The 27,545-nt window shown below is 37.9% G+C and overlaps 1 protein-coding gene across 6 annotated transcripts; it reads left to right on the top strand.

Moving 5' to 3' along the window:
- Positions 1-145: 145 nt before the first annotated feature.
- mapk10 (mitogen-activated protein kinase 10) lies at positions 146-20,402 on the top strand. 6 transcript variants are annotated; one of them, XM_053340596.1, is made up of 13 exons: positions 146-214; positions 1,702-1,871; positions 5,731-5,860; positions 6,333-6,391; positions 6,944-7,082; positions 8,179-8,344; positions 9,361-9,432; positions 12,414-12,596; positions 14,481-14,605; positions 15,463-15,489; positions 16,505-16,568; positions 17,149-17,226; positions 20,260-20,402. In XM_053340596.1, exons 1-13 carry the CDS (start codon positions 149-151, stop codon positions 20,400-20,402), a joined length of 1,422 nt encoding a protein of 473 aa, XP_053196571.1. In that variant the 5' UTR covers positions 146-148. The 6 variants fall into 6 exon arrangements, with proteins under 6 accessions (XP_053196571.1, XP_053196567.1, XP_053196566.1 ...); XM_053340592.1 differs by lacking the exons at positions 9,361-9,432; positions 15,463-15,489 and adding an exon at positions 11,221-11,292 and having other exon boundaries at positions 149-214; XM_053340591.1 differs by lacking the exon at positions 15,463-15,489 and having other exon boundaries at positions 149-214.
- The last annotated feature ends 7,143 nt before the right edge of the window (positions 20,403-27,545 follow it).

Raw genomic sequence — 27,545 nt, 5'->3', positions numbered from 1 at the left:
CCAAATAGAAATGAACCACTGTTACTTTACTACTATAGATGCCTGAAAGGTGCTAGTTCATTTTCCATGTTTTTATGCAGCATAGTCTGTTACTGATGTCCACTCACTCTGACGCTTGCTCTCTTCTGTTTATGTCTTGCAGGTATTTATGAGCAGACATTTCTTATATAACTGCAGCCAACCAATCCTGGATGTGAAGATTGCCTTTTGTCAGGTGTGTGTCCCTTACAGGTAAAAAAGGTACAGTACTCATTCTGTTCCACTTCCCCTTCATTGCCTTGTATGTTGTGTTACTGCTGTGTTTTTATGTGTGATAGCTCAAGAATAGCTTGAATTTTGCTCAAGAATATAGACAAAAAATATATTTATAGACTTCCATTTGGTAATTCATTTTATGCAAAGCTAAAGTAATAATTTAGGTAAATTCTATTTGAATTTAATATCTTGAGCATTTATCTGAAGCTGAGACTCAGCTAAAGACAAGCGAGTCAAATCAGTTTAATTTATATAGCACCAAATCACAAGTTATCTCATGGAACTTTTCACATAGAGCAGACCTAGACTGAAGCTCGATCGCCTGTAATTTCATAAACTGTACATTATATGCATCCAGTCTGTGTGTGTGTGTGTGTGGATTATATGTAGTTTGCTACAGGCTCAAATTATTCAGATGTTTGGGTGGGATATTTGCATTACATATGCGTGTGCACATGATCAGTGCCTCTAGCAGTAGCCACTATAGGGTCTGCTGGCTGTACAGTAAAGGGTACAGTCCAATGTAATGAAATAATCAGATCATAGGTCTGAATGACTTGTCGGCCATCTTAATTTTAAATGTATTACATCACATACATTAATTTTTCATGGCGTTGGTGTTGAGTGTTTCAAACTCGTGGCCCACAGTAGTACACAGTGGTGCAGCTTTTTTGGGGGTTTGTGAGCTGTGTTGTAATTACCCAGTCTGTGATGAAGTGATATTTGTGTTGTTGCACCATTTGTAGTACTGTTCTGCCTAAGTAATTATAGGCTGATTATTGTGTGCACAGTCATAATTTTTTTAATTATAGTTATTTATTCTTTAGTCTAATTAATAATGTAAAGCCATTAGTAGCATGAATGTCATTACATGGCTATTATAGAGTTATGATAAATGCATGGAAACAGTTCAAGTATGAATGTAACTGTACTGTTTGTCTTTTCATGTTGATTGTGCCTCTCCAGTTTTCCAATTATAGCACAGACATTTTGTTATGAAAACATACTTTTAAAGACTCTTATCAAGTACTGATCTGGAGTTCAATGAATATTGATTGTTGACTTGTAAATTGATTATTAAAAGGGGACATATCATACTTTTTGTGATTTGCTGTTATTTTTATACTGTTATAATGTCAGATGTCTTTTTTTCTATAACCTGAGGTGAACGTATGTAAAAATACTGCCTGTAAGTCAAATGCCAGGGCTACAGGAATTTAAATACAGACTTGTAAATGTGCATGTAAATGTCCCCTTTAGCAATAAAAAAATGTGTTGATAAAAACAATATGAATATCAAAAGTACATATCAAATGACTTTTTACTTTAAGTTGGAGAATTGATGCTTCTCTTCCAGACGTTTCATTACTTTCCAGGTAAGTAAACAAACAAATCACAGTCAGCATCACTTACAGAGCAGATTTTCTGTCTTTTTGCTTCATGCAGGGTTTTGGAAAACAAGTGGATGTGTCATATATTGCCAAACATTACAACATGAGTAAAAGCAAAGTGGACAACCAGTTCTACAGTGTGGAAGTGGGAGACTCCACATTCACAGTTTTAAAACGCTACCAGAATTTAAAGCCCATTGGCTCTGGAGCTCAGGGAATAGTCTGGTAAGTACTCAATACTTTGTTTCTTCTATGTCCTCTTTTACATCACATCATGCTATATTTGATGTGTTTTTATATAATATTTAATTTGTGATCCTATCATTTAGCAGCTTCATTGTTTTTCTAATTGCCTTGTAGTTTATTGCTATGGGAGATTGTTAAGGGAGGAGAATCTCTGCTCATTGTTTTTCACTGTTGGAGTGAAGGGCTAAACAATTTACCATGATTAAAAAAATATGTCAAATCAGTTTAGTCAGTTCTCCCGAAAACAGGAGGTTACATTTTGCCTCGACCAATCATAACATTTGAAAGAGCATGCAGCCATGTAGCTAATCTTTGCAGAGGTGTTGTGATGAGCAGAGTGGAAACAATAGATACACTCAACATTACTGTAAAGAGTGAACAAAGTGGGTGTAGAAACATGTCATTTCAGCATATTTTGGTCTGTTAATTGGACATACTGTACTTGGGGTTTTATTCTTATAATGACAAACAGGTAGAGGTTCCTTTAAAAGAGCATTTGAACTATTAATGTTTTATGATGTTGGTAAATGTTTATATCAGTACTGTTTGTAAATGCAACAATAAAACAGACCAATATGGAGCTGCAATAAACCATCATTTTCATTATCAATTAATCTGTGGATAATTTTCTAGATTAATTGACGTGGTGTGTTTAGAATATCAGAAAATGGTGGAAACATTTGATAATTTTTTCCCAAAGCACAAGATGCAACCCAAAATCTAATACCAACAGCCAATATCCCAAAGATATTTAGTTTACTATAATACAAGACTAAAGGAACTAGAAAATGTTCATATCGAGGAAGCTGGAACCACAGAAATGTGTCTTTTTGTCTTTAAAATGAGTCAAATAGAATGATATTTGCACTAAATCAACTAATTATCGCATTTCTTGAGCAATATTTATTATAAGTATAAGCACAAAAATTCTTTTAATTTATAAGTAGCAGTCTTCAATTATTAATATGAGTGTACTTGTGATCAACACTGTTAAAAAGCACTTAAGCATGTGTTTTAGCTGTGCCACAATATAAGGAAGTGGTGATAAATTAATTCTCCAAAACAAATTCAAAAGAAAATAAATCTCTTTGTGTCTAATTGTGGTGAATTCATTGTGCGATTGATGGAAGACTGACAGATGGACTTGAGGCTGAGCACCCAACTGAGAGGAGCATCTGCTTGCTCTTATCAACTAATGAAGTAGTCATGTATAATATTTGAATTTTGTAAATAATAAGCATTCAGTGAGAGTGAACATTAAAGCCCAATTATTTCTGCCATTTATAATATAGTGAAGATATCCAAAGCAGTGTTTCTCAGTAGAAAACATTCAAAACATCTAACAAATAATTATAATCACTATATTTTAACAAAAGAATCAAGCTCAGAATTTCTCAGGACTAGTCTTGGTATTTGAATTCACCAGGCTAGTAACCTTTGCAGAGCTGAGCTGATTATGTACTGTCTCTGCTATTTAGAATATGGATGTGCGGGGCCATAAGGGTCTAACAGGATGGGCACTTAAGAGAATCCTTAATCCGGATTGCAGAGAGAGCACGTATTCATTGTGATTCATCTCACGGCAGCCCTGTCAGAATGCAGAGGAACGACTGCCAAGGCTCCACTTAAAGAAATGCATCTTACCTTCTTCATCAAGTTATATTCATGTTAATGCCATGTCACTGTGGTGATATACCTGTCTCACAGAACCTCCAGGCAATTGACGTATTTTATTTCAGCGTGTCCAATATATTGTTGGAAGATTCAGTAGCTCTCAACACCCGAAAACCCCCTGCCCTCCACTTGCCCTCTTTCATTGTCCTTCCTTTGCTTCCCATGCCCTCCGCCTGTCTCTGCTTCCGCTCCAAAGCAATTTTGTGCATTTGCAAAGGAGCTTGGGCAGGCGGTAACTGCTAATGCTGGGATTGTGCCCATTTGAGGGATATTGGAGCGATGGATGGCGGGGAGACAGTGCAAATCTAATTTAACCTGCTCTGCTGGGTGCTGCTTGGCTCTGCCCACAGCTGTCATCTGGTGTCATATGGTGATGGTAATACCACAACCAAAGCACATAAAACCCCTAAGATTGATATAATATCCTACTGATTATAGAGATCAAATAGGGATACACTATGAACATATATTTCTCATTTACAGTAGATGTTAACAATTACATCATCAACTTACCACATGATGATGTATTTATGCTGGAAAAAGTCAAAAATACTGTCATAAAATCATGACAAAATAATTGGAGGGATTTGCTTAGAGTGCATTATCTTCAGCATAATCCTTATTCGGATGAAATGGTGACATTTACATAAACATCTGTCTGATTTTTGCACAAATAGACAGACAAAACAGCTGACTAAAGACAGAGAAAATTACAATATGCAGCAAGCAATCTGAAAGCTTATCTGTAAAAAGCAACAGTAAGCATTCTGTTTTCTTATGCAATCAGGAGACTGCTGCCCCCGTAAAGCCAGAAAACATGGTAATGAGGGAAAACTTGTATCACTGGCGCAACTAAGACTCACTCTGCCAGTGTTTGTCGCCCACACACATCCCAATCTGTGCACATCTCTGCCCTTATGACTTGTGCGCCTGGCCAGGATGAGCTTTCAGAAGCATCTTAGGATGGATGAAGGCTTTAAGTAGTTGAGCTGGTTATGACATCATCTTTCACTCAGCTTGAAATGTGATGACTGGCTTGAATCCCTATTGGATCGATGTTTTTTTATGAAGACTTCACTGTTTCCATGGTCACACATCATCTCTGGCCTGCAGTCTCTACAGAGACACGGCGAACCACAGTGAATTCCACCCAGCTGTCCTCAAACCCACACACAGCATCGTCTTGATTAGGTCTGCAGTAAGCCTGTGTACAGACGCCATGAAACTCAATTGTAGCGTCTTTCAGGGAGAATTTGTCTGAAATGATCTTGCTTAGCAGTGATATGCATGGCATTTTTTATGGTGTGTTGCTGTTCGCTGAAAATGAACACAGACAAAATCCCAGAGGTTCTCAGAGGTTGGGATTGTGCTGAGCCAGCAAGGAACTCATTTTGCCATAATGACCTCCAAAATGGGTTGAACCACTTTGTGGAAAGAGAAGCCATCTACGTATAGCTTACACTTCCCATTTCTGTTCCTTTGCATTTAACATAAATAATTTGAATTATGTTATAAGCAACTATAATCCAATAAATTGATATTTAATAATAATAATTGGGTTTGGGTATGTTTAGGCTGTAGCATCTGCATGGTTGTAAGCATTTCGTTGTGCTTGGTGTGCTTATTCTCTTTATTACTGAGAGTTTGATGAAAATATCAATATCACTCTCATATCTGTACGATAAACATGAGGCAGCTGGTTATCTTAGCTTAGCACAAAGACTGGGAACAGGGGGAAACTGCTAGCCCTGCTCCTTCCAACTGTAAAAAATCGGAGTGATATCAATCTTCTCATTTAACAGCTGGCAAAAAAGTGATTAAACGTATTGCCCAAAATGTCTAACAGTTCATTGGATTATGTGATTCATAAAATGCTTATGCCATTTACCTCTTGACAGCCACTGTGAATATGAATGTTATGCTATTCTGTTATCGACAAGGTCATACCACTGAAGACCTTCTTTTTTACAGATAATTAGTTTTAAAGTAAAAAATGTAGTTCCATGACTCTTTGTTGGAGATGTGAAAAATCAGCCTTTTGATTGTGTAACTAGTGACATTCACCATTGATTGTCACAGGGTCATGCAATCACAGACGGAGTGATTCATCCAGCTATGAATACTAAAGGAAAACTGTTCTCTGTGGGCTTTTTTTCTTCTGCAGTGCGGGCTACGATGCTGTCCTGGACAGAAATGTAGCCATTAAGAAGCTGAGCAGACCCTTCCAGAACCAGACTCATGCCAAGAGGGCATACCGGGAGTTGGTGCTCATGAAATGTGTCAATCACAAAAATGTAAGTGATTCAGTTCATGTGAGTTAGAAAGAAATGCAGGAAGGGAGGAAAATGTGACCATTGTAAGAATGAAGCGGACTTTCACGCTGTTACCCCCATCAGTGTCTATTTTTGGTTCCTGATAAATCCCTCTGCTACAAAACGGAGAGGAGCGACTGTGATGTTGTGACCGTGCTAAATTCCATGCCTCCAGAAAAGCACCCAACTGGCAGGACAGTGAAACAGAGAGCACTTCAAGGCATGAATGTAATCTCCAATGCTGCAGTTTATGCTCTCTTCTCCCTCTCTCCTCCACATTTATCCCCAACCTTTTGTTCCGTCTCACTTCTTCGGTTTACTTAGTCTCTCACTCAGCTAGTGTCCTTCATCTGGGTCATTTACCAGTCCCTAGCTTCTTGCTGTAACTCAGATTTTTTGTGTGTATATTTAACCACTGTATGTTAATCCTTTTCCACCATTCTCTCTCTTTCAGATCATCAGTTTATTAAATGTCTTCACACCACAGAAATCATTAGAGGAATTCCAGGATGTGTGAGTATAGTGAATCCTTGTTTGCATAATTGCATTTCCATGAAAATGATTAATTTAGCTAATGTAACCGGCAAAGGAAGGCTACTTGTATGAATTAATATGGACAGCGAAGAGAAGGGGATTGATTTTATTATGTGCTCATTACTCCCTCGCACCTGCAGTTGTGAGAACAGAAAACGGCTGGAGTGCAGTCAGTGAAAGTGGGTGTAATCTGAAGCTGCTGCGGGTGTCTTGTTCTCATACTGAATGATGAATGCGGGTGTGTTCACTTTAAGAACAATCTCTTGGTAAACACTGCTGCAGAGGGATTTCTGTGTCTTTGAGGCACTTTTCATTTCCTGAAGTCTTAGAGGGGCTGCAGAATGCTTGATGTGTTTGGAGAGGTTTATGACTTTCACTGAGAGATATTGTTTGTTCAGCAGTCAACTACGTACCGTACAGTACACCAAACAATAAATACTCAAACAACCAATGAATCCTTTTATTTTTTATAAATCCCAAATTCTTTGTATTGCAATTAATTTCATGTTCAATAAATACACCTTTTTCCAGGTACCTAGTGATGGAGCTGATGGATGCCAACTTGTGTCAGGTGATTCAGATGGAGCTTGACCATGAGAGAATGTCCTACCTGCTCTATCAGATGCTGTGTGGTATCAAACATCTGCACTCAGCAGGGATTATTCACAGGGTAAGAAAGCAAGACGCCTCGGTTTTCTTCTTTCACTGCTGAATATTGGTGTGTGTGTGTGTGTGTGTGTGTGTGTGTGTGTTTTGTTGTTTTTTTAAATATCAGTCGGGACACAAAGTAGTAGTGTAATATCAGGAGGTACTTTAATGTAAAGCATAAACCTTGCCATCACCCTGGTCACTATTTTGGCAATCAGAAGACACCCAGGCAGTACAGAGGAAACACTACATTGACCTCTGGCTTCACTGGCTTCACTGGCTGCCCAGTCCACTTTAACTGGCAATGTTTTTGTGGTGGGAAGCCAGTGAGGAATTACGTATGGAAGTAGTGGGTTGGGAGCTAATGACTCACTGCAGGTGAATGAGAATTAGGCATTACCACTACACATTGAGAAATGGCTCCTCCATACTGAGAGAACATTTGTAAAAACAACACAAACAAGAAATGAATTTAATTAAAAAACAAAAAAAAAAAAACACTGTACATACATAAAAAGATGAATAAGGTGGATATTAAAAGAAAGATTTTTCTATCATTAAAAACAGCTGTGTACACTCAAAATATTTCTTTCAATGTTTTCAGTTTCTGATTAGGTAGGTAGGTAGATAGATAGATAGATAGATAGATAGATAGATAGATGGATAGATGGATAGATAGATAGATTAAAAGGCAGAATTGTAGGTCTGCATAACAAGACACTAAATATGTAATAGTTACAGTATGTGCAATATATACATCAAAAACAAAATGAAATGAAAGTCAAGTACTAAACAAAGTGAAAGTAAAATGAATACTAGCTTAAGTGTTCTGCCAATAGATATAAACTGGAAGAAATTTTAATTTAACCCCCTATGGTAGCAAATTGATTACTATCCTCTTGTTTTTCATACTGCCTCAGCCACATATACAGTATATCATGCTTCCCTTTAATTAAGCATATTGGTTTGGGCAACATGCACAATGTTAATGCCCACATAAACCAGATTGAATGCAAGAAGTAAAGACTGTCCACTGCAAACCTGTCAATGGGAGAGAAGGTTTGTAAATTACCTAAGTATACACAGTTCCTCATGTCAGTCTTTCCCCTCCTCTTTAGGACCTCAAACCAAGCAATATAGTGGTGAAGTCAGACTGCACTCTGAAGATCTTGGACTTCGGTCTGGCCAGGACTGCAGGGACCAGTTTCATGATGACCCCTTATGTGGTGACTAGATACTACAGAGCCCCAGAGGTTATCCTGGGCATGGGATACAAGGAGAATGGTGAGAACTGATGAAAACGAAGTGTGTATGAGCATGCAAGGATCAAATTATTCATCAGTCATCTTTAAAGGAAAAGAGTGGAGTCATTTATTATCCTTTATTAATGCACACAGTAATCCCAGCTGATGCATTTGCCATCAGCCCACAGAGACTGAACAAAACAAACTCATTTAGTGATATATCATAAGAGCAAATACTGCAATATGTAGTTTTCCCAAAATTACATTCATGTGGTGGCAATGATGAGGGGAAATTTAAATTAATATAGACAGGAAGCAACATCTACCTGTAGTCGATTCATAAAATATGTGATACAACTGCGTTACAAAGCTGTTTTAAGAAGCAGGATGGCTCTCTTGGCTGTATTTATTGCATTTATAAGAACAGTGGGACCCAATAACTTACTTGCAGTAGCCTATAACAGACAGCAGGAGCTTCTGCCTCTAGCACAAAATGTGTCTGTATGTCTTGTTATGGACATTCATTGTTAGGAAAACAAGATAAGTGTTGTTCTTTTATTATCAGAAGTATTGTGGAATAAACTGTGAAACCTGAAAAACAATTCTGCTTGAGTCGCACTTTGCAAATGAGCTGAAGTGCACTGAAGTGTTGGAAGTATGAGTCACTGATCAAAAGCCCCCAGAACATCGCACATGTAATTGAATGCCAGCCTAAGCTATGACTCATTAGCCATATTCTCCCCATTAGCGGTGTATATACTGATGGAAGCCTGTGGACTCCAAGGCTTTGAATTTCCTGCCACTAAGTTAGTCCATCTAATGCTCTGCTTCTCTCCTCTGCTGCCCTTCTTCTGCGTTCTTTCTCTAGCTGTATTTCATTTGAATTCAACCCCATGTAACTTGCTCCTCACTAATTATTTCTCCCACACTAAATAACAGCTACCTTCTAATTACTGTTGCCTCTCACAGATGGCTTAATGTGTCTAACACTAACCTTTGCTTTCCTCTCTGTTCTTTTGCTCCCTGTTTGTGTCGCCGTCACCTCTGTGCGTGCAGTGGATATATGGTCGGTGGGGTGCATTATGGGAGAAATGGTGCGCCACAAAATCCTTTTCCCTGGGCGGGACTGTATCCTTATTAATACACTGCAACTTTATCTAATGGTACCACTATGTATTATTCTTAGGTTTATATCTTGTGAATTATGAACAATGGATTTAAGCAAAATCTAAATTAAATTTAAATCATTCTGTGACATTTATGTTGAAGGTTTTGACTAAAAATTGACTTTTAGTGCCCTTTAAAGGACTCCTAGAGTCAAGTGCTTGGAGAGTTTGTAAACTGAAGTAGCTACAGGCATGTTGTCTGTAGATGTGTAATTAGTACATTATTACAGTATTTCACTGGGTTTTGTGGTCAAATTTTGCTTTGGTTACATCATTTTACATTTCTTGCTTAATTTGATTTGAAGACTTTTCTATACCTTGCCTGATGTTCTCTGGATGTTACTGAGGTGCAGATTCTAACCAAATCACACTCACGTCTGGCTGGCTTTATAACACGTCAGTTTCAAATGATCTTCTTTTAACACTGTTAACACCTTGTAATAACATCATTAAATAAGCACCATCAAATCTTCTTCTCTCGTCAATATGTCTGAATGTCAGACTTTTATTCACTCTCATATTGTGGCAGTATGAAGTACCCTATCTCTCCTTCTTTGAATATTTAAGTGTGTGCTATTTTGGAGTGTTAATGGAGTGCTACCTGGTGTGTTCCCCTGCAGTGAGGGGGCTGTAATCACGTCCTCAAGATGACTTCTTTCATTAGGATGGATTTGGATAAATAGTCCCCATGCTGAGCATGTGCACATGCATGCACATGTGAAGTGCATCTTGCCATCTGAGAGTGCCCACATATGTGAGTCAGACATAGTTATTAAGAATTCAGCAAATGAATAATGAATGATTAATGTATTCATGTTGAGGAGTTAATATTAGCAGTTAAGTTGAACTCGCTTGGCAGTGTGAGGAAAGTTCAAAGGTTAAAGATGCAGTCTGTTAGCATATTAGTGTCTGCTGCAACAATGGTGGATATTAAAACTAGGATGATGCAAGGTTTAAATCATTGATATATGTTAAAGATATGATTTAAAGTTCACAGTTTAAAGGCAGACAAGCAGTAAGAAACATTGCAGGTGGTTGAGGCTGCTGCTTGGGTCTCTACATCCCTGAACATGGAGTGCCTGAAAGATTAATGTTTTGGAGAGCTACAACACCTCTGCAGTGAGCTCTGCAATATCTCTCCTATCCTTCTGTCTCTACGCTCACAATGACCTGAAGTTCTTATCATCTAATACTCCGTCCTTTCTTATACTGTAGATCAATGAAGTGCAATCACACACACTTTTGTTAATCTACAGTTCATAGATCAGCTCAGGACTCGTACCCCTGCTGCTACTAATCTTAATTCACTTCATAGACTTTTTCGATCTGAAGTATTGACCTGGTTGAAGTTATCTGCACCTTCCTGAGTGTCTGTCAGATGATGATATAGAATTATATAGTCTGTCTACACAGGTCACCGCACAGTGGGTCTCACAGTGACTGTTTGATGCATTCTGCAGTGTGTTGAATATGTATGTATGGAGTGATGACGAATGAATGGAAGCACAAAGCTGTACTTTTGTTTGTGGCATATAAAAGAAACTAATAGACAATCAATCTAAAGTGCCTTAAATTACTTATTTAGGAAGAGGAAGTGATTTTTTTCTTTTCAAATTTTAGTAATGCGAGTGTGTGTGTGTGTTTGTGTGTGTGTGTGTGTGTGTGTGTGTGTGTGTGTGTGTGTGTGTGTGTGTGTGTGTGTGTGTGTGTGTGTGTGTGTGTGTGTGTGTGTGTGTGTGTGTGGCTCCAGTGGACATGTGGTCAGTCGGCTGCATCTTTGGAGAGGTGATAAGAGGGACGGTGTTGTTCCCTGGGACTGACCGTATCCTTCTGACCTCCTGCTCCCTGTTGTTTCACATGCAAATCTGAATATTGTTGAAATCCTACAGCATTTTCTCTTGAGAATGCAGAAAATGTGTATTCAGTTGCATGATGTCCTGTTTTTGAAGACATGAATAACTCCAAAAACAGTGAAACGTAGTAGATTTTGGCACTGACACACCAAGCAAAACATCTCAAACTGTCTGAGTGAATCTAGCAACTTGCTTAAGAGCCGTGGATAAAAACCTTAGTATATGAAAAAAAAAAAAAGCCTCACTGAGCAGTGGATGGATCATGGCCAATGTGCAACGGAGACAAAGAGGAGGTGGAAGGAAGTGTGTGGCGTTCCAGCAGGATGAAGTAATGGGGATCTCTGGTGGCCCTGGCAGCTAACTGCCTCAACTGGCACTCTCTGTGAGAACATGGAGAGGGGAGGGGGGGCATTCGCAGTGTGTGGAGGGATAAGAGAGGAAATATTTGTTGTCAACAGGAAGTTGCACACGTACAACAACAACATTTACAGGATACATGTTTCTTGTTAATCAAAAACTCATGTTGTCATCAGGAGGTTCATCAGCTACTCGCTTTTATTCCCTAATTCCTGCTTTATAGGTACCCTCAGAATTGTAGGATGAATGTACAGAAGATGTTTTGAGTATTTATTTATTTATTTATTTAAGATATCAAAGCACAGAATTACTGTAATGTCTTCCAGAACAAGTGTTGGAAATGGATTCAAAATGGAGACAGAAAAATAATACAATACTTCAATTGCAAAAAGTATAATAAGTAATGAAATATTGATGGGATATTGTACATATTGAAGCCTTGTCAGAATTACCTTACTTGACTTAATGTAACAATACATTTTTGTCACTGTATTTATTGTGGGGTTCAATGGGACACAACTGTAACTTGATGATTGTTTGTATTTGATTTGATACTTGTTTATTTTCCTTTGTTTTATTTGGTTTCATGTCCTTCAAAATCATTAGTCCAATCTTTTTAATGAGTAAATCAAAAGATAACCATTCATTTACTTGACACACACATTTGGGACATAAAGTACTGGATGCTGCATATTCCATGTATGTTTCCCTTAATCCTGACCCACCACACCAGACATCGATCAATGGAACAAGGTGATTGAGCAGCTGGGCACACCCTCACCAGAGTTCATGAAGAAGCTTCAGCCTACAGTGAGAAATTATGTGGAGAACCGGCCAAAGTATGCAGGACTCACCTTCCCCAAGCTCTTCCCTGACTGCCTTTTCCCCGCTGACTCTGAGCACAACAAACTCAAAGGTGAGGTAGTTTTACATAGCAAAGCTGTAAATGTTCTGTATTTTAGCCTGCAGTTGTGTCCTGCCTGATAATAACTATCAAATGTTATATCTTTATGCTATGTGTCCTTCATTTAAATGCTTATGTAGTCTTAAGGATACACTCACTCTGTATGTGGTTTTGTGGTCTGAAACTCTGCAGTGTTTCCAGGAAGATCTCACAGGACAGTAATCATCCACACTATACAGCTTCCTTTTGATGCCAACATCTCGGTTAACTACAGGAGCTCTGAAACATAAAAAAAATATTATATAAATCCTAATAAATCTTTCATGTCTGTAGAAAATCACTGCAGAAATGTGTCTAATAAAGGGACAGTAAAGCACTACTTAGCATATGCTGAGTAGTGTGGCAGTGTCTTAAGGGAAATTACCTGTTCATTCTTAAATGACAAGTGATGCGTAAAAAAGTGCAGAAAGTGAAGAATAAGACCCATTTATAAAGCAACATACTCCTACTTACAGTAACCTGGAGAGCAAGTCTTGAGTGATCTCATAATTAATCACATGTATATTTAGAGCAGGAAGAACCGATCAAATGCAAAGATTTACCCTAATCAGCCATATTGCTAATTGTTTAAAAAAAATTATTGCATTTTACTCAGTGATGTGTAATTGAAACAATAAATCACCCATCACAATTTACAGTATCTGTTCAAAAAGAAAAAAAGATAGAGTATGTTGAATTACTATGTTATTTTAATTTAGTAAAATCACTAATATCTGCAGTAGTCTTGTTGCAGAAGGTTAACCAAGACATCACTGCAACCTTTAAACCTCCTATGAGATTTAGCAACATATGATTTTTTTTTTGTATTTTTGGGTTGCACTTCTTCTACATCAAAGCTCCTGTCTGGTAAAATTTTCATGAATCAGTTTTGTATTCCGGCTGTTCCTTACTGGAGTGACAGTGTCAAAGGAAATGCACCCAGAGAGAGAGAGAAAAAACAGAGTGTGGGAAGGTATGCTTGAGATCAGGTCGAAGTGCTGCTGTTTTGTATGTTTTGTACGGTCACAGGTAGAAGTGAATCATACATAAGAGAGACATCCACCAGGAGACGGACACACTGTGGGACAGACAGAAAGAAGGAAAGAGGAATAGATTGAATAGGAATAGATAGAATAAGGAAAGGCGGAAGTAGAGTGATGGTGGAGTCATTTTACAGATTTACCATCTTTCTGTTATTGACGTGTTGATGCTGAGGCGAAATGCAGACGGTGCGCTCGGCTCATCTGTCTTTCTCTGTTGTCTTAGGGCTTTGCTGCTGTAGAGCTATTTATAGTGAAGGTCAGTGTGTGTAGGAGAGGGATGGCGTGTGGTTTAAGGGTTCTCAATTTCATATCAGTCCAAGAGTGCCTGAGGGAAGAGACACTGACCGGCTGATGATGCTGCTGATTCCACTTTTATATGCTGAAAAGCTGAATGTTTATAAGACTAATGGTGCATTCTGCATTGTGTTGACCTCATTAAACTACATCCAGAAAGACACAGAATGTAGGAGCATGAAGTTTTTCAGATTTCAGGCAGAATAGTCAGAATATTTAACCTCAAATAACAACATCAAAAGTATTATAGAATCAACATTTTATAGTTTTCATATTAGTCAAAATGAAGTGAAAACACTCCTTTCTGAAGCTCTCACTCTGTAAAATCTGTTAATCCATGTTTCCTTTGACAAACTGCAGTTGTTTATTATTCCCTCTAATCCTCACCATCTCTTTATCTCTCTTCTTCCTTCGTTTCTACCTTATTGTGATTCAAATATATTTTCTTTTTATATTATCTCAAGATCTCAACCAGATGTTGCTGCATTTTCTTCCTTCTTTTCTTTTCTTCAAACCACAGCTAGCCAAGCCAGAGACCTGCTGTCTAAGATGCTGATCATTGACCCTGCTAAAAGGATATCGGTGGATGAGGCCTTACAGCACCCCTACATCAATGTGTGGTATGATCCTGCTGAGGTGGAGGCGGTAAGTAGGCCTTTGGCAGAGCCGTATATTGATTACCATCCCAAACTCAATCCCTTTTCTCTGTCTTTGATGGCTCAGCATAGTTTCCTGTGTCTCACTTTGTATTTGCATTGTAAAAAATAATATTTATGACCCTCTTTGCAGGATTATGTGTTATGTGTTTGCTACTGTAATAATGAAAATAGCTGATTTAGTGCATTTATGATTGTGTTTTATATTTTTGGTTCACATCTCATTTTCATTTTCCTCACTTATGGTTTTATACTTTGAATATTTATATTTGAACTGAAATATTTTTAGGTTTAGTAAAATAACACCCAATTTTTTACTACTTCATAGATTAAAAAGTAGAATTTGCTGCTATAAAACAGCCCATTGTTGTTTTGTAATGTACAGTTAGAGTGGTGGTGTTTCTGGCGTATTTGGTGAAGTCTAATTTCTTCATCAGTGCCTCATTAGTATGAGGTGACAGTGAGATCGGGGAAAAAGCAGCCATCTGCAGCTTGATAGACGTGTACAGATACCACTTTACTTGCAGCAATACACTAATGAGTGCATGAACAGCTGATGAATTTCAGTCTTACTGTTTGTTTCATGACATATCCTACTGGTTGACTGCAGCTTTTGCAGAGACTCCATATGACACACACACCTCCATTGCAGTTATGAATCATTTTTAGACGGTTTTATGACTTGTGTACTTGTCTAAGTTGTCTAGTTGTTGATATTGGTGATGGTGTTTTCATGATGATGCTGTTGTTAGAGTTGATGTGGTATGTATAACGTGGCTGTGAATGGCATTTCAACACATTTTCTGCTGTTTTCCCTTTCTCTAATGTCATCTCATGCTGATGAAGGCCAGAGATCTCATCCAAATATCCATGGTAAATAACCACCGCCCTACATCGAAGAAAATTGCTCTATGGGACCTTTGTTTAAGGAGACGCTTGGACACATTTGATTCACTACTGTTAACCATTAATCATATCAAAAAAGATTCATTATGTGCATTTTTATATAGAATACAATACAATTTCTATAGGGCATCCTACCAAAATGACATGATTGGAATGACGCTACGTTTCTGTAGCTGCAGGTAAAATCTATCCAGACCACTGCATGATAACTCCTATTTAATAAACCTTTTTTATTTTTTTTGGAGGCAAATCTCTGACTTCCACCAAATTCGCTTGATTACCATGTATTTCCTGCTGTGGCTGCTGAATGCTGACCTGTAACTGTCCCTCCAAGGTCATATCAGAGAGGTTTATGGGTGGTCCTGTCACCCGCACTGACAGAGAGGGAGCATTATGGCGTCAGAGTCTGGAGCAGGATCACTATGAATGAGTTATAAGAGGGCTTGACTGGATGCCAGACAGCATGTTTGTGTCCTGTTACTGTAGATGAAGTGACAATCCTGTAGGAGAAATGCGCAGGCGCTATCTCTTATTGCTCCCGATGGTCATTATCTAAAACATATGTGCATAAAGTGGAAATCTTAAATGTGTAACTCAATCACCTTAAAATCATGTATGATTAAGTTTAAATGAAGTATTGATTGTTTAACTTCATCCACATTATTTATTTGCTTTCTTTCCCACCATGTTCTTTGTGCACATACATGTTAAACTGTCAAATTACATTTATCATCAGAGGTTTGGTCTCATGTTCAGATATTTTTCCATCCCCATATTTTCATTATTTTGTGAAAAAAAAAATACGCATCATTATGTAGACTTGTCTGCCATAATTACTGTGAAAACTATTTTATTGTTCTCCAAGACCATAAAGGATGCTCTAACTTGATATCAGCCATATATATTTCATATTGAATGAGTCTTGTCGACTGTTCTCTGAACTAAACTGATAATAAAACGCTCGTGCTCTCTCCCCCTTTAGCCTCCACCTCAGATCTACGACAAGCAGCTGGATGAAAGAGAACACTCCATTGATGAATGGAAAGGTGAGAACCCAAATCAAAAATAGACATCTGATTTACTAATATTACTTATTGTGTTTATTCTTATTGTATTTCAAGAAAGTATGTGTTTATGTTTTTAAAATTGTATTATACTATATATTTACCCAAGCATATTTGACTCTTGTATTTCTTTGTGCTGGTTGACAACACTGCCCTTAAAGGTGCAGTCTGTAAATTTAGTTGCATCTAGTGGAACAGACTTAGCAGAAATGGAATATAATATTCATAAGTATGTTTTAATTTGTTTGTTTATTAATGTTGTTACAGTAGAGAGAGTCTTTTGTCAGTTTGTGAGTTTTGCAGCCACTGTAGGTTATCCTACATGCTTATAAGGGGAGGGGGAGGGGAAATCAATTGTTTGCAATCTGCAACCTTACCACTGGATGCCACTAAATCCTACACACTTGTCCTTTAAAGCCAAATATGGAATAGTCATCTCAATGTTGAAATGAGAATTAAAAGGTCAAGATGTCCAGGAAACAAACAGGATCAATTACCATCTTGTATTATTTGCCTTCTATTTATACTGTATATATTTTATTGACTTTTCTTTCCTTGACAGAACTAATCTACAAAGAGGTGATGAACTTTGAGGAGAGAACGAAGAATGGCGTTGTGAAGGGACAACCTTCACCTTCAGGTACTCTCAGTGCATAACCCTAATCGCTCTGTAAGTGAATTTACTATACCCTTACTGGAGTTCCCCTTGTAAAGAAACCCATTGTGCTGTTGACCATGTGTCTGTCTCTTGCATCTTGTTTTATAAGCAAGTTAAATGTTGTTTAGTGTTGTGGTTTTTGTGTATTTGTTACATGATGCTAAAATACAGATCATATGTAAATGCTGAAATGTCCTTTTCATAGACAATAATTAATATTAAGAGATGATGTGTGTGCTTTAATGTATGTGTATACGTAAAAACATATCATGACATAAGATTTGGGTACTTTGGAATCAAATTACAGGAAATCTCAGTCCTCAGCTGCCTTTTTCCCTCTTTTGTTCTCTGCCAAACCCTTTTACAAGCACATTAGGTGTTGTTCTCATAGTTTGCCACAGAGAGGCAGTATGGAGTCATGTCAGTGGTTGCACATTGGTGAAGCCACCTAATAAATGTGAAAATAACTCAATGCCAGGTTAAAACAACCATTTGCTATTATCATCAAAAAATAAAAAGATGAACTGAATTTAAATCCTGAAGAGACAGCAGCATTTGTTGACCAGGAGAAGTAACTGCCACATGAATAAGTGAAGAAAAATGCATCCAAAATACAATGAAGTCTGAACATTGTCTTTCCAAATTCCTCCTGATGGACTCAGCAGTGTATACAGTAGAAATCTTCTTCTTGTAGAGAGTTTATAAGCCTTCTGTCTCACTCAGCTGAGCCAAAAATGAGGATTAATTTCTCAGACTGCTTACAATAAGAAACAGCACATTATCAGTGTTGTCTTGCTTTTTGCAGAGTTTCAAGCTGAACATTACAAAAGAAAAAAATACTTCATACAATGAATTTTAACCAAAAATGCACCATTTCATTAATCATCTCTTCTTTTTCACTCTGCCTTGATCACTTCGTCTCACAGATTCACGACCTCCATATTTCTTCTTCTCTCCATACTCCATTAATTAAGCAGATGGGCTGGCCTAGTGTCTGATGCTGAGTGTGGCAGACGCAGTGCAGTGCAGGAGCTGCAGACGGCACTGTTTTACTGCAGCAGGAAAAAACAGAAGAGCTTAAAGCACACGTGATGCCTCAGTTGTAAAAACAGACAGGCACAGGAGCTCTTTTGTTTGGAAATTTATAGGGGAACAATTTTAACACCCAATCATTGTTAATATTTTTGCATTAAGGGGTGGTTGTATAGGGATTATGAAGTGTCAGTGCTAATTGTTAATGGCATACGGTATATTTTAAGTATCTACAGTATTATCAACACATTCATTCATTCCTTTAGACCTCAAATGAGCCTTTCATGGAAAACAGAAAAATACATTACAGAGGCTATAAGGTGGCAGCACAAGATTCAGAAATGGACATACAATCCTATATCATAGCTTTCATCAAAGAGTTTCTCCTGTGTGGGAACTTTGAACAGATATTTCTGATATATTTACTGTAAAGTAAATGTACAAGTGCAGCGACTGCTGGAATCAATGCCAGCCATTAATCCTGCTTTGTTCTGTTTTATTTTGGGTCAACTCAAGTGCCTCCCAGCCTCCATTAAGCAATTACCTCCCACAGGGAACAGACACAAACAGCAGGTTTAAGATTTGCCTGCACTGTACTTGTCTTACATACACAACACTGGAGTACTTCACGTCACTGGTATGCCTGGAACTGAAGTGGTTGTTCTAGTAATTTCCTAATTTTGGCAAACCATTATAGTCTCATCCTTATTCCCCTTTTAATCAGGCTTGGCAAAAGAAGACTGCGTATTGATTTTCTCATAAAGTTATGATTATAGAATGTACTCACTGGGTATTTCATGATAGTGCTGTCTGAACCCTGGGAGGCTGTGCAGGGTGGTGCCTTGACACCTTCAGATCCCTTCTTTTGAGCTAATATGCAAATCCATGCAACATTGGAGGGAAGTTTTATCCCCCAAGAGTCAAATAATGTTCAAAACCTCAATCATTTGTGGACAAAATCCAATCTTCCACTAATACCTTCAGTCTGGCCTTTGCTAAGAGAATAGCTCCCCATCTCCTTGAATGCTTGACTGTATCTGCCTCCTAATTAGTTGACATGCAGTTGCTCAACCTTTTTAAAAATATCCTTACTGAGAACAGTTTGGGAAAAGTCCTTCCTCCAGAATTTTCCTTCTGCAACTTCTGTAGCTGCAGCTAATAACTGAGACAAGATTTTTGACTCCATGTCCTCAGCTTTCACCCTGAAAAAGAGACAGTTTCTCAGTGAGGTGTGAGTATAAATGATGACAAACTAGAAGAGCAACTGTGCTGTAGCTGTGTGCTTTGTATTTGTTCAGATGACACAAGAGTATGGGATTAATGGAGTGAGATAGTTAAGATTAAGTTTGCCTTTGTTAATCCTAGAGATCAAATGGAGGATAATGTCTTCACCATGGCATGTCAGGTCTAGAAAGAGTCACCAAGTTTTGCAAATATATTCGAAAATCAACAATCATTCAACAGTGTCAAGCTTTTTTCATGACGTCTTTATTTTATTACTAATGACAAAACATGAGTAGACTGAATAATTTAATCTACCTTTGGCATTAAAACAATACCAATATAAAACAACAGATTATTTGAAAGAGAGCGAATGGCTGAGCAAAAACATGACAAACTATTTAATTCAAGAATGTGTGCTACTACACTCAGCAGACCCTTTTCTGATGTATAAATCATGAATACATACAGAAACTATTTGATATCATGGTCATGGCATCCAAACAAGAAATTTCTGAAACTCTGCAGCCTTTGATGATATTTCCTGTGGAACCTATAGGACCCAAATCTTATAATTATCTCTTAATTATCCTGTCATTATAGACACACTGTGATTGTGATGCCCCACAGGTGTTATTGATGTTGTTGACTGTATTCGATGTTGTCTTGCAAAATATTTCTTCTGCTTGTATTTGTGCTAATATCTTGGACAGGACTCCTTTACGTTGTAACCCCCTGCTGCTGTTGATTCCCTTAGCACAGGTGCAGCCGTGAACAGCAGCGAGAGCCTCCCTCCCTCCTCCTCCATCAACGACATCTCCTCCATGTCCACCGACCAGACCCTGGCCTCAGACACTGACAGCAGCCTGGAGACCTCTGCAGGAGCCCTGGGGTGTTGCAGGTGACTAGCCGCCTGCCTGCGCAACCCCATGTTCTTCCAAAGGTGAAGAACACCAACCTGAAACGACCACCTGAAAATACAAAACTGAAAAAAACACAAAAATAGGAGAGCGAGAGAGAGAGCGAGAGAGAGCGAGAGAGAGAGCGAGAGAGAGAGAGAGCGAGAGAGAGAGAGAGAGAGAGAGAGAGAGAGAGAGAGAGAGAGAGAGAGAGAGAAAAGTTCAAAATGAATATATTAAGAACAAAAACATGAGTTATGGAGACATAGAATCTGAAACGATGAAATCTCAAGCCTGTGCTTCGTCATTCAAAAACAGCAGTGGTATTTAAACTGAAATAAATGAGCTGAGATATATGTTAATGATCCTCTAGTTGCTTTGCTTATATTACCCCACATATCTTGTATATGGCATCATAACAAAAACGACCAAGTGCTTAGACTTGCATCTCCTGTAAAGTGCATATTGGCTGGCTGCAGGTCTCCCAAACCCTTACAAAAGCATTAATGCTCCAGTCATTGTGGCAAGGTGGGCTGCCATGTTGCTCATCACTACTGTATAATACAAACGTCACTCTCTCTTTCCCCCCCTTTCTCTATTCAACCCTTATATAATGACACTGCTGTATTTTAACCTCTAGGCTTTGTCTTAGACACCCCCCCCCCACCCACCCCCGACCCAACACAACTCCCAATGTAAGGTTGCCTGATTTGTGTGTTTTTATGTGGTTATTCTGCAGGGATGTGTAGTCACTCTTATCCAGAGCGACGTTCCCTGTTCTATTTGTAAATAATGTAATTCTGTACAGCTGAAGGGCATACGGAGTGGGACTGACGGCCAGTACACTGGAGGTTTTTTTCTGACAAAGCGCACCTTGCCACATCACCGCTTTCCACCTCAGTTGCCCCCGCCTATCGCTGTAGTCCTGCATGATTAGATTTAAAACAATGCTAATCTCACTGTATGCTAAAATGAGTCTGTATAGAGACTTTTGTTTATATACAATGTAAACTAACACAACTCCAGACATGGTGGGGAGGGGGATCTGGTCAAATGATAGCGTGATAATGTGAGCGTGTGTGTGTGTGTGTGTGTGTATGTGTATGTGTGTGTGTGTGTGTGTGTATGTGTGTTTGTGAACCACAGGCCAGCCAATTAGACATTTAGTCAATTAAATGTCAGGGCTGAATTTGGGACTTAAAGGGTCAGTGCACTAAATGATTTTGATTGTGTTCAGACTTCATAAGATTACCTTTAAAGGATTTTAGAAGTCTGATTTGTGTGTAATGTCCCTTTTATTTCCCCCTGGCAGTGTATGATTGACCCCTCTGACACCCCACGGGCTACCTCACAGCCCTGCATGTCATTGTGTACCATTAACCCCTCATAGACACAGGAGGTTGGTCTATTTCAACATAAGGAGACTATTCTTATTTATTTAACTGTTGGAAACATAGACGGTTTTTAGAAGAAGATGCAAGTGATACAGTAGGTAGGCTAAAGGTGGGCAGTGAGTGTTAACCTCGTAGCAATGTATTGTTTCATTCTAAAGTCATGTATATTGTTTCATCACACAGAAGCTCATGCCATGTTTTCTTGTTGATGTAAAGAAAACTGGATGTAGAGACTACCTATCAGTTACATTATTTCTTCACTGGAAGATTTATTTATTGATTTATTTATATTGATAGATGGTACCTGAATATGGCAAGTGCCTTTTGGAACGATACAGCTTATTTTGAACTGGTTTAAACGCTGCCGGAGCGGAAATCATACTATTTTTTGGTTATATTTTCCTCTGCTTCTTATTTTTCTGCCTTAAAACTATCACCGTCCCCAAGCCACCAAATATTTGGTAGGAACATTTGAGGAAAAACGTCTCTCTAACCAGGCAACTTTAGGTTTCACCCACTGGGTCCTGAATTTTGTGATGTAAAATCAAATAGCTTTCCTCAGATTGTATGGCTTAAGACAAATCCATCAAATCTTTTTCTGCCATTTTGCACTTTGATTTAACTTCACTTTTAATTCAATCAATCTCCATTAAAACCATATTTTCTCAAACTGGGATACTAATACATGCAAGAACACTTAACAAGCATTGTTTGCATTGAACATTGCAAAGGCTTGTCAGCTGTAGTGTGCTCTTTCTCTTGTTCATGTCCAGTTATGGCCCACTAGATCACAAGAAACCTCTGATTGTGCAGTTTTAAAAAAGGAAGATGTTTGACATGTTTAGCAGACCGGAATATGAAGATTGAATGTCTTCACTTAAATACGATATTACACCCAAATTTATTCCGTCCAGCGTCTATCCAATTGTATATTTCCACTGTTTTAGCTACAGTTGTGAACATGTAATGCTTGATTACGGTTCAGGGGCGCTACTACAACTTTCTTTTCACATTTTAGATAGAATGCACTCCAACTAGAAACCAAGCAGTTGTTTATTTGTGTATATCTTATTTATTCTTTGTGAAAAATTAATGAAGGAAGAAATGATTGTTCCACGTTTTGTGCATGTTCGGTGGGTTAATGGGCGAGGAGCCACCGACAGATGCTTGGTTAAGAAATTCTATTTTAAAAAGCAAGGAAGTAAATTTCCAAGTAATAGTTCTGCTGGTGGATGGAGGACATTCTTAGATCCATCCACTCTGTCTGTATGAACAAACGTACTTTTCTAAATCCCTACTTTATGCATAGTTTGCATAATAACATTGTATTTATCACTTAACAATCAGATTAATTGACAATAAGGGCACACTCAAGGAAGCTTATACTGTCCTCTTAATGAAACAAACTGGGACATCTGTGTTTGCATGGCTGATATGTCCACTAGTTTGGAATTAGTGCTGTCATTGTGTTGTGACAGCACTCACTCACTGGCATTTCTTATCAACACATTTCATGCATTTGTTTCGTAACATGTCATCTGACAGTCTAACTGTAACTCTGTGATCTGCAGTCCAGCCGCTGCGGCATAGTGGTTCTCCTTTTGCATGCACCCTGTCGCTGTACATACAATGTCTCCTCATAATCGTCCCCCAAATCTTATATATGTAACTTCAAATAGCTGCATTGTTAACACTCTTTTTTGCCTGTGGCTTGTGTACAGTGAAACACACACACAGACTTACGGTACCTTCAAAGAGCTAAGAGGGTAACTGAGGGCGGCGTCTCCAGAATAAGCTACGGTTAGCTTGGCTTTCTGTTCAGGGTCTGGCCAGGGCAATCTTTCTAAACAGGGTGCAACTTTAAAAATTCTTTTAAAAATGTTAAGATGAATTTCTCACATAGGAGTCTAAAAAGTGTAAGTCGGCTCCTACTGTACACCACAAATACTCACAGTACTGTTGCAGTTTTTCTACAGGGCATTTTTAACCATCCTAACTAAATCATTCTTTTTCTGTCTTTATATGTTCTGGTCTCTGAGTACAAATACTGAAACATATTTATGTGTTTTTTTTCTTTTTCTGAATGTGATCTTTTATAAGACATCCCTCCAGACAATTCTGTTGTAATAAAAGGTGCTTTCGGTCCTTTTTATTGAGCTTGAAGAAGAGATGATTTGAACACAGCTGGGTTGTCAGCACTGAATGTAGAAATGAATGGGTTTCACAATTACACACGTCCTTTGCTGCTCTGCTCTGTCATCAGTGTGTGTGATTTCAAATAAACCAGCATTCAACACAAAACTGTCTGTACGGTTGAATTGAAAGATGTAATCGAGCATCTGGGTGGATGATTTCTCAGTACATTGTTGATTTTCTTTCAATACAAGATCCTGACTTTTGTGTGATTGCTTTTGAAGATGTTGATGGAGAGTCGTTGCAGTCATGTGTTTGAAAGTAGTTTGTGTGTATTCATGTTCAGTCACATTAACCTTAGATTTAGAAATGTGTCAACAGCCAACCTGCTCCTGATTCTTGTCACGAGCGACCTAAAAATGATCTTTTTTAATTTTAGGATTTGTCAAATTTGCCATTAAGTTATAATCTGAGGATGGCTGACTTGTCATTTAATATTACCAATATTAGTACAAGTTAGGATACATTTGTACTCAGCTGTGCCAACATAAAATCTTTGGGCTCAGTACTTGTGATCCCCAGTTTACTGATTTCCAGTTTTTTTTTTCCAAGTTATATTGTAAATACCAACAATCCAACAATGCAATAAACACTTTATTGCACTCAGACAGGGAGGCAAGCTACGGCAATGGTCAGGTGATGCTAAAAGCAGATGTTTAGAGTCTTAAATGTAGACTGAAATGTGGAACTCTACAATGATGAAACCCTGTATAGCTCATCTGAATCAGGTGATGTTGTTCTTCAGTTCTTTTACGATTCCTTCTCTCTTGTTTCTTTTACTCCGTGCTGTTTTAATGAATCATTCTTTTGACATTGTCAGGTTGGAAAAAAAATGTATCTGTTTCACGCTGATCTCAAAGCTTCAGGCTATAGCGTTTCAAATAAAGTCAAAACAAATGCAGAAGAAAAAGAAAAAAAAATACTGAAAGCTGTTACTGTAAACACAACATTTTAAAGGAACTGTGTATGTAAAAATAGTATATGTATGTGATTGAAAATAAACAAAACCTTTGATCTTGGAAAATGGTGTACTTTGTGTGTGTTACATGCATGTGGCCATATTATTTGTACATTTATTTCTGGCTTTCTTCTCCAAAGGAACCATCTGTCCAATTTGTCAGAGTGACAGTGAGTCCCTCCTACGCTCTAATTCAGTATCTGTATCTCACTCTGAAGGCTGGCAAACATTAACAGATTTTCAGGCAGAATCATTAAAAACATTTGCTGCAGGATTAATTTGTGTATTGATCTTCCCCACTGAAGTGTTACGTCCAAATTTGTGCTGGGAAATATAACACTATAATATTTCTGATTGTTTATCAGGCTGTTGTAGGTAAAGTTGCAAGTCCCTGCAGCATGTATCCTTATTGACTCCAACTATATATAAAGGCTAGTACACTAACAAAAAACAACAACTTATAAAATGTGAATATTTGTGAGTTTTCCATGATAATAAACTCAACATTTTCACTATTTTCTGTAATTGTATACACTATTATTCAAGACAATAACTGTCAGACCTCTTGTTAATAAAAATAATTGTTGGTTGCAACCTCCTATGACTGAATAATACCTAGAGTTTTATTTTCTAAATGATTTACAATTAATCAAGTTATAGATCCAAATGATATGGAGTAAACCTCCATATCAAAGGACTGGAGTGTTACAATCCATATCCAACATTCACTTTTCTCCTGTAAAAATAGATCCTTATACCTATTACCTAACCTATCATTTATTGACTGTTTGGATCATTAAAATGTTTAGGACTTAGAAAAACTTGCCTTGAAAAATCTCTTTGCCTAACAAGTTAATCTCATGCCAAATAATGTATTCTAGAAAATTAATCAACAACAATTGTAATAAGATAGTGTGATTGTGATTGTTCTAGGCTTTCAATGTGACAATTTGCTAATTTTCTCTGTTTATATCACTAAATTGAATTTTTAACTATTGGTCACACAAAACAAGCAATGTTTAGAGACCTATTCAATATATTTAAATAAACTATATTCGATTTAATTAGTTTGAACCAAATGCTGTATCTCCCCCCTATGTATTGTGTGTTAAAACCTTCAAGATACACTCAATAATAACAAAGGGAGACTCACATGAAAATGCATTTTTATTCATATAGTCATTTTTTAAAGTTCTTTGTATATCAAGTATCATGTTGTGAAAATATTCCACTGTCCCAGTCCTCCTTTCCCTCTTGCCTTCTGTCTGTAATCTGCTCTTTTGTGTGGAATTCACAGAACGAGGTGACACTGTCAGTTTTGCTTAAGCCTTTTATTTCCCGGTGAAGGGTGCAAAATGAGAAGTGCAAACTCCCCGCCCTCCTTCAATTGTTCAGGCACTTTTTTTCTTCTCCATGTGCACATTCCAGATGTCCTGCAATGACCAGCAGCAGGTTTAAATGAGACCTGGCCTTCAGAGGAAAAGTAGCCAGTAGCAGGCTGGTGCACACAAACTTCTTTTGACAGCCCAAGTCTGAATTCAGGTGTGTCCTGTTTTGTACCCATTGGAAAATCCACATTGTGTGTAGACGTTTGGTTTAAAGCTACATAAAGTACACTCATTCTGCAGACTGCACCACTATGCAGTCACTTTAAAGACATTCATTTAATGTACATCAACCCTTATGGACTCATGCACCATCATGCACACACCACTTACTACACACTTGATGCTATCCCCTTTTTTCACAGAAATGACCCACAAACACAACTATGTGTTGGTACTTTGTACCTTCAGCTCGTCTTTTCATGCTAGATCAGGATGAAAACCAGTTGTGTCAGGTGGATAACTTGTCACAGGACTACAAGAAAATATTTACAAAACTGGCATCTCAAAAGCTCAAAGGCAGATTGTTAACTGTACTTCCCAAGAACATTTATAGAATGACAAAAGCTACATATCTCTCAATGAGGAGAGTACAATTTGTCACCCGAAATTCTGAATTCACGACAGACATTTATTTTTACGTTTATGCACCGACCCATCGTGCAGGTCTTAAAATGTATTTTTACAAGCTACAAAACATTCCTCACTCAGAATCGATCTACTACCATACGTGCCATATCCTTTTGAATATGTTTCAAACCACAGTGCAGACTAACAAGTAGTGTCTACGCTTATCTATAAAATATTTACAGTACTCTTTTTTTTTTGGTCATGGGGTAAATGTTAACAGCACAGAAGCACAGGCACATATACAGTATACTCTCCAATTTAAATGGTACACACATTGACTGACAGACACATTCAGTACCACCTTGCTGAGACTAAACAGACACGTAAGTGCAAGGAAAAATATAAAATATCACACATTGATAACTTGTTTAAATATCAGATAAACATTTAAGTATTACTTTCATTTCTCTTTACATACATACGACATTGATTCTTCTGCATTTTTTCCGTCTATGTACATGAGTAGATACAGAACTATATGGACCAATAAGATGTTTTTGGTTAGATTGTAAAAATGAATAAAGACTGGTTTTGCATGGTCTTGAACTGTTTTCAGGTCTAAGGCTGTTTTTTATTCCACTGAACTGAA

Source organism: Scomber japonicus, chromosome 19 (genome assembly GCF_027409825.1).
Source record: "Scomber japonicus isolate fScoJap1 chromosome 19, fScoJap1.pri, whole genome shotgun sequence".
NCBI classification, from domain to species: Eukaryota; Metazoa; Chordata; class Actinopteri; order Scombriformes; family Scombridae; genus Scomber; species Scomber japonicus.
Note: the sequence above shows the minus strand (reverse complement) of the source record. Positions and strands in the feature narration are given on the sequence as shown.

Coding starts and splice junctions, on each gene's coding strand:
- mapk10 (XM_053340596.1), top strand. CDS start 149: ATGAGCAGACATTTCTTATATAACTGCAGCCAACCAATCCTGGATGTG. Junction 9,433..12,413: donor CCTTTTCCCTGGGCGGGACT/GTATCCTTATTA, acceptor CCACCACACCAG/ACATCGATCAATGGAACAAG. Junction 15,490..16,504: donor ATCTCATCCAAATATCCATG/GTAAATAACCAC, acceptor CTCCCCCTTTAG/CCTCCACCTCAGATCTACGA.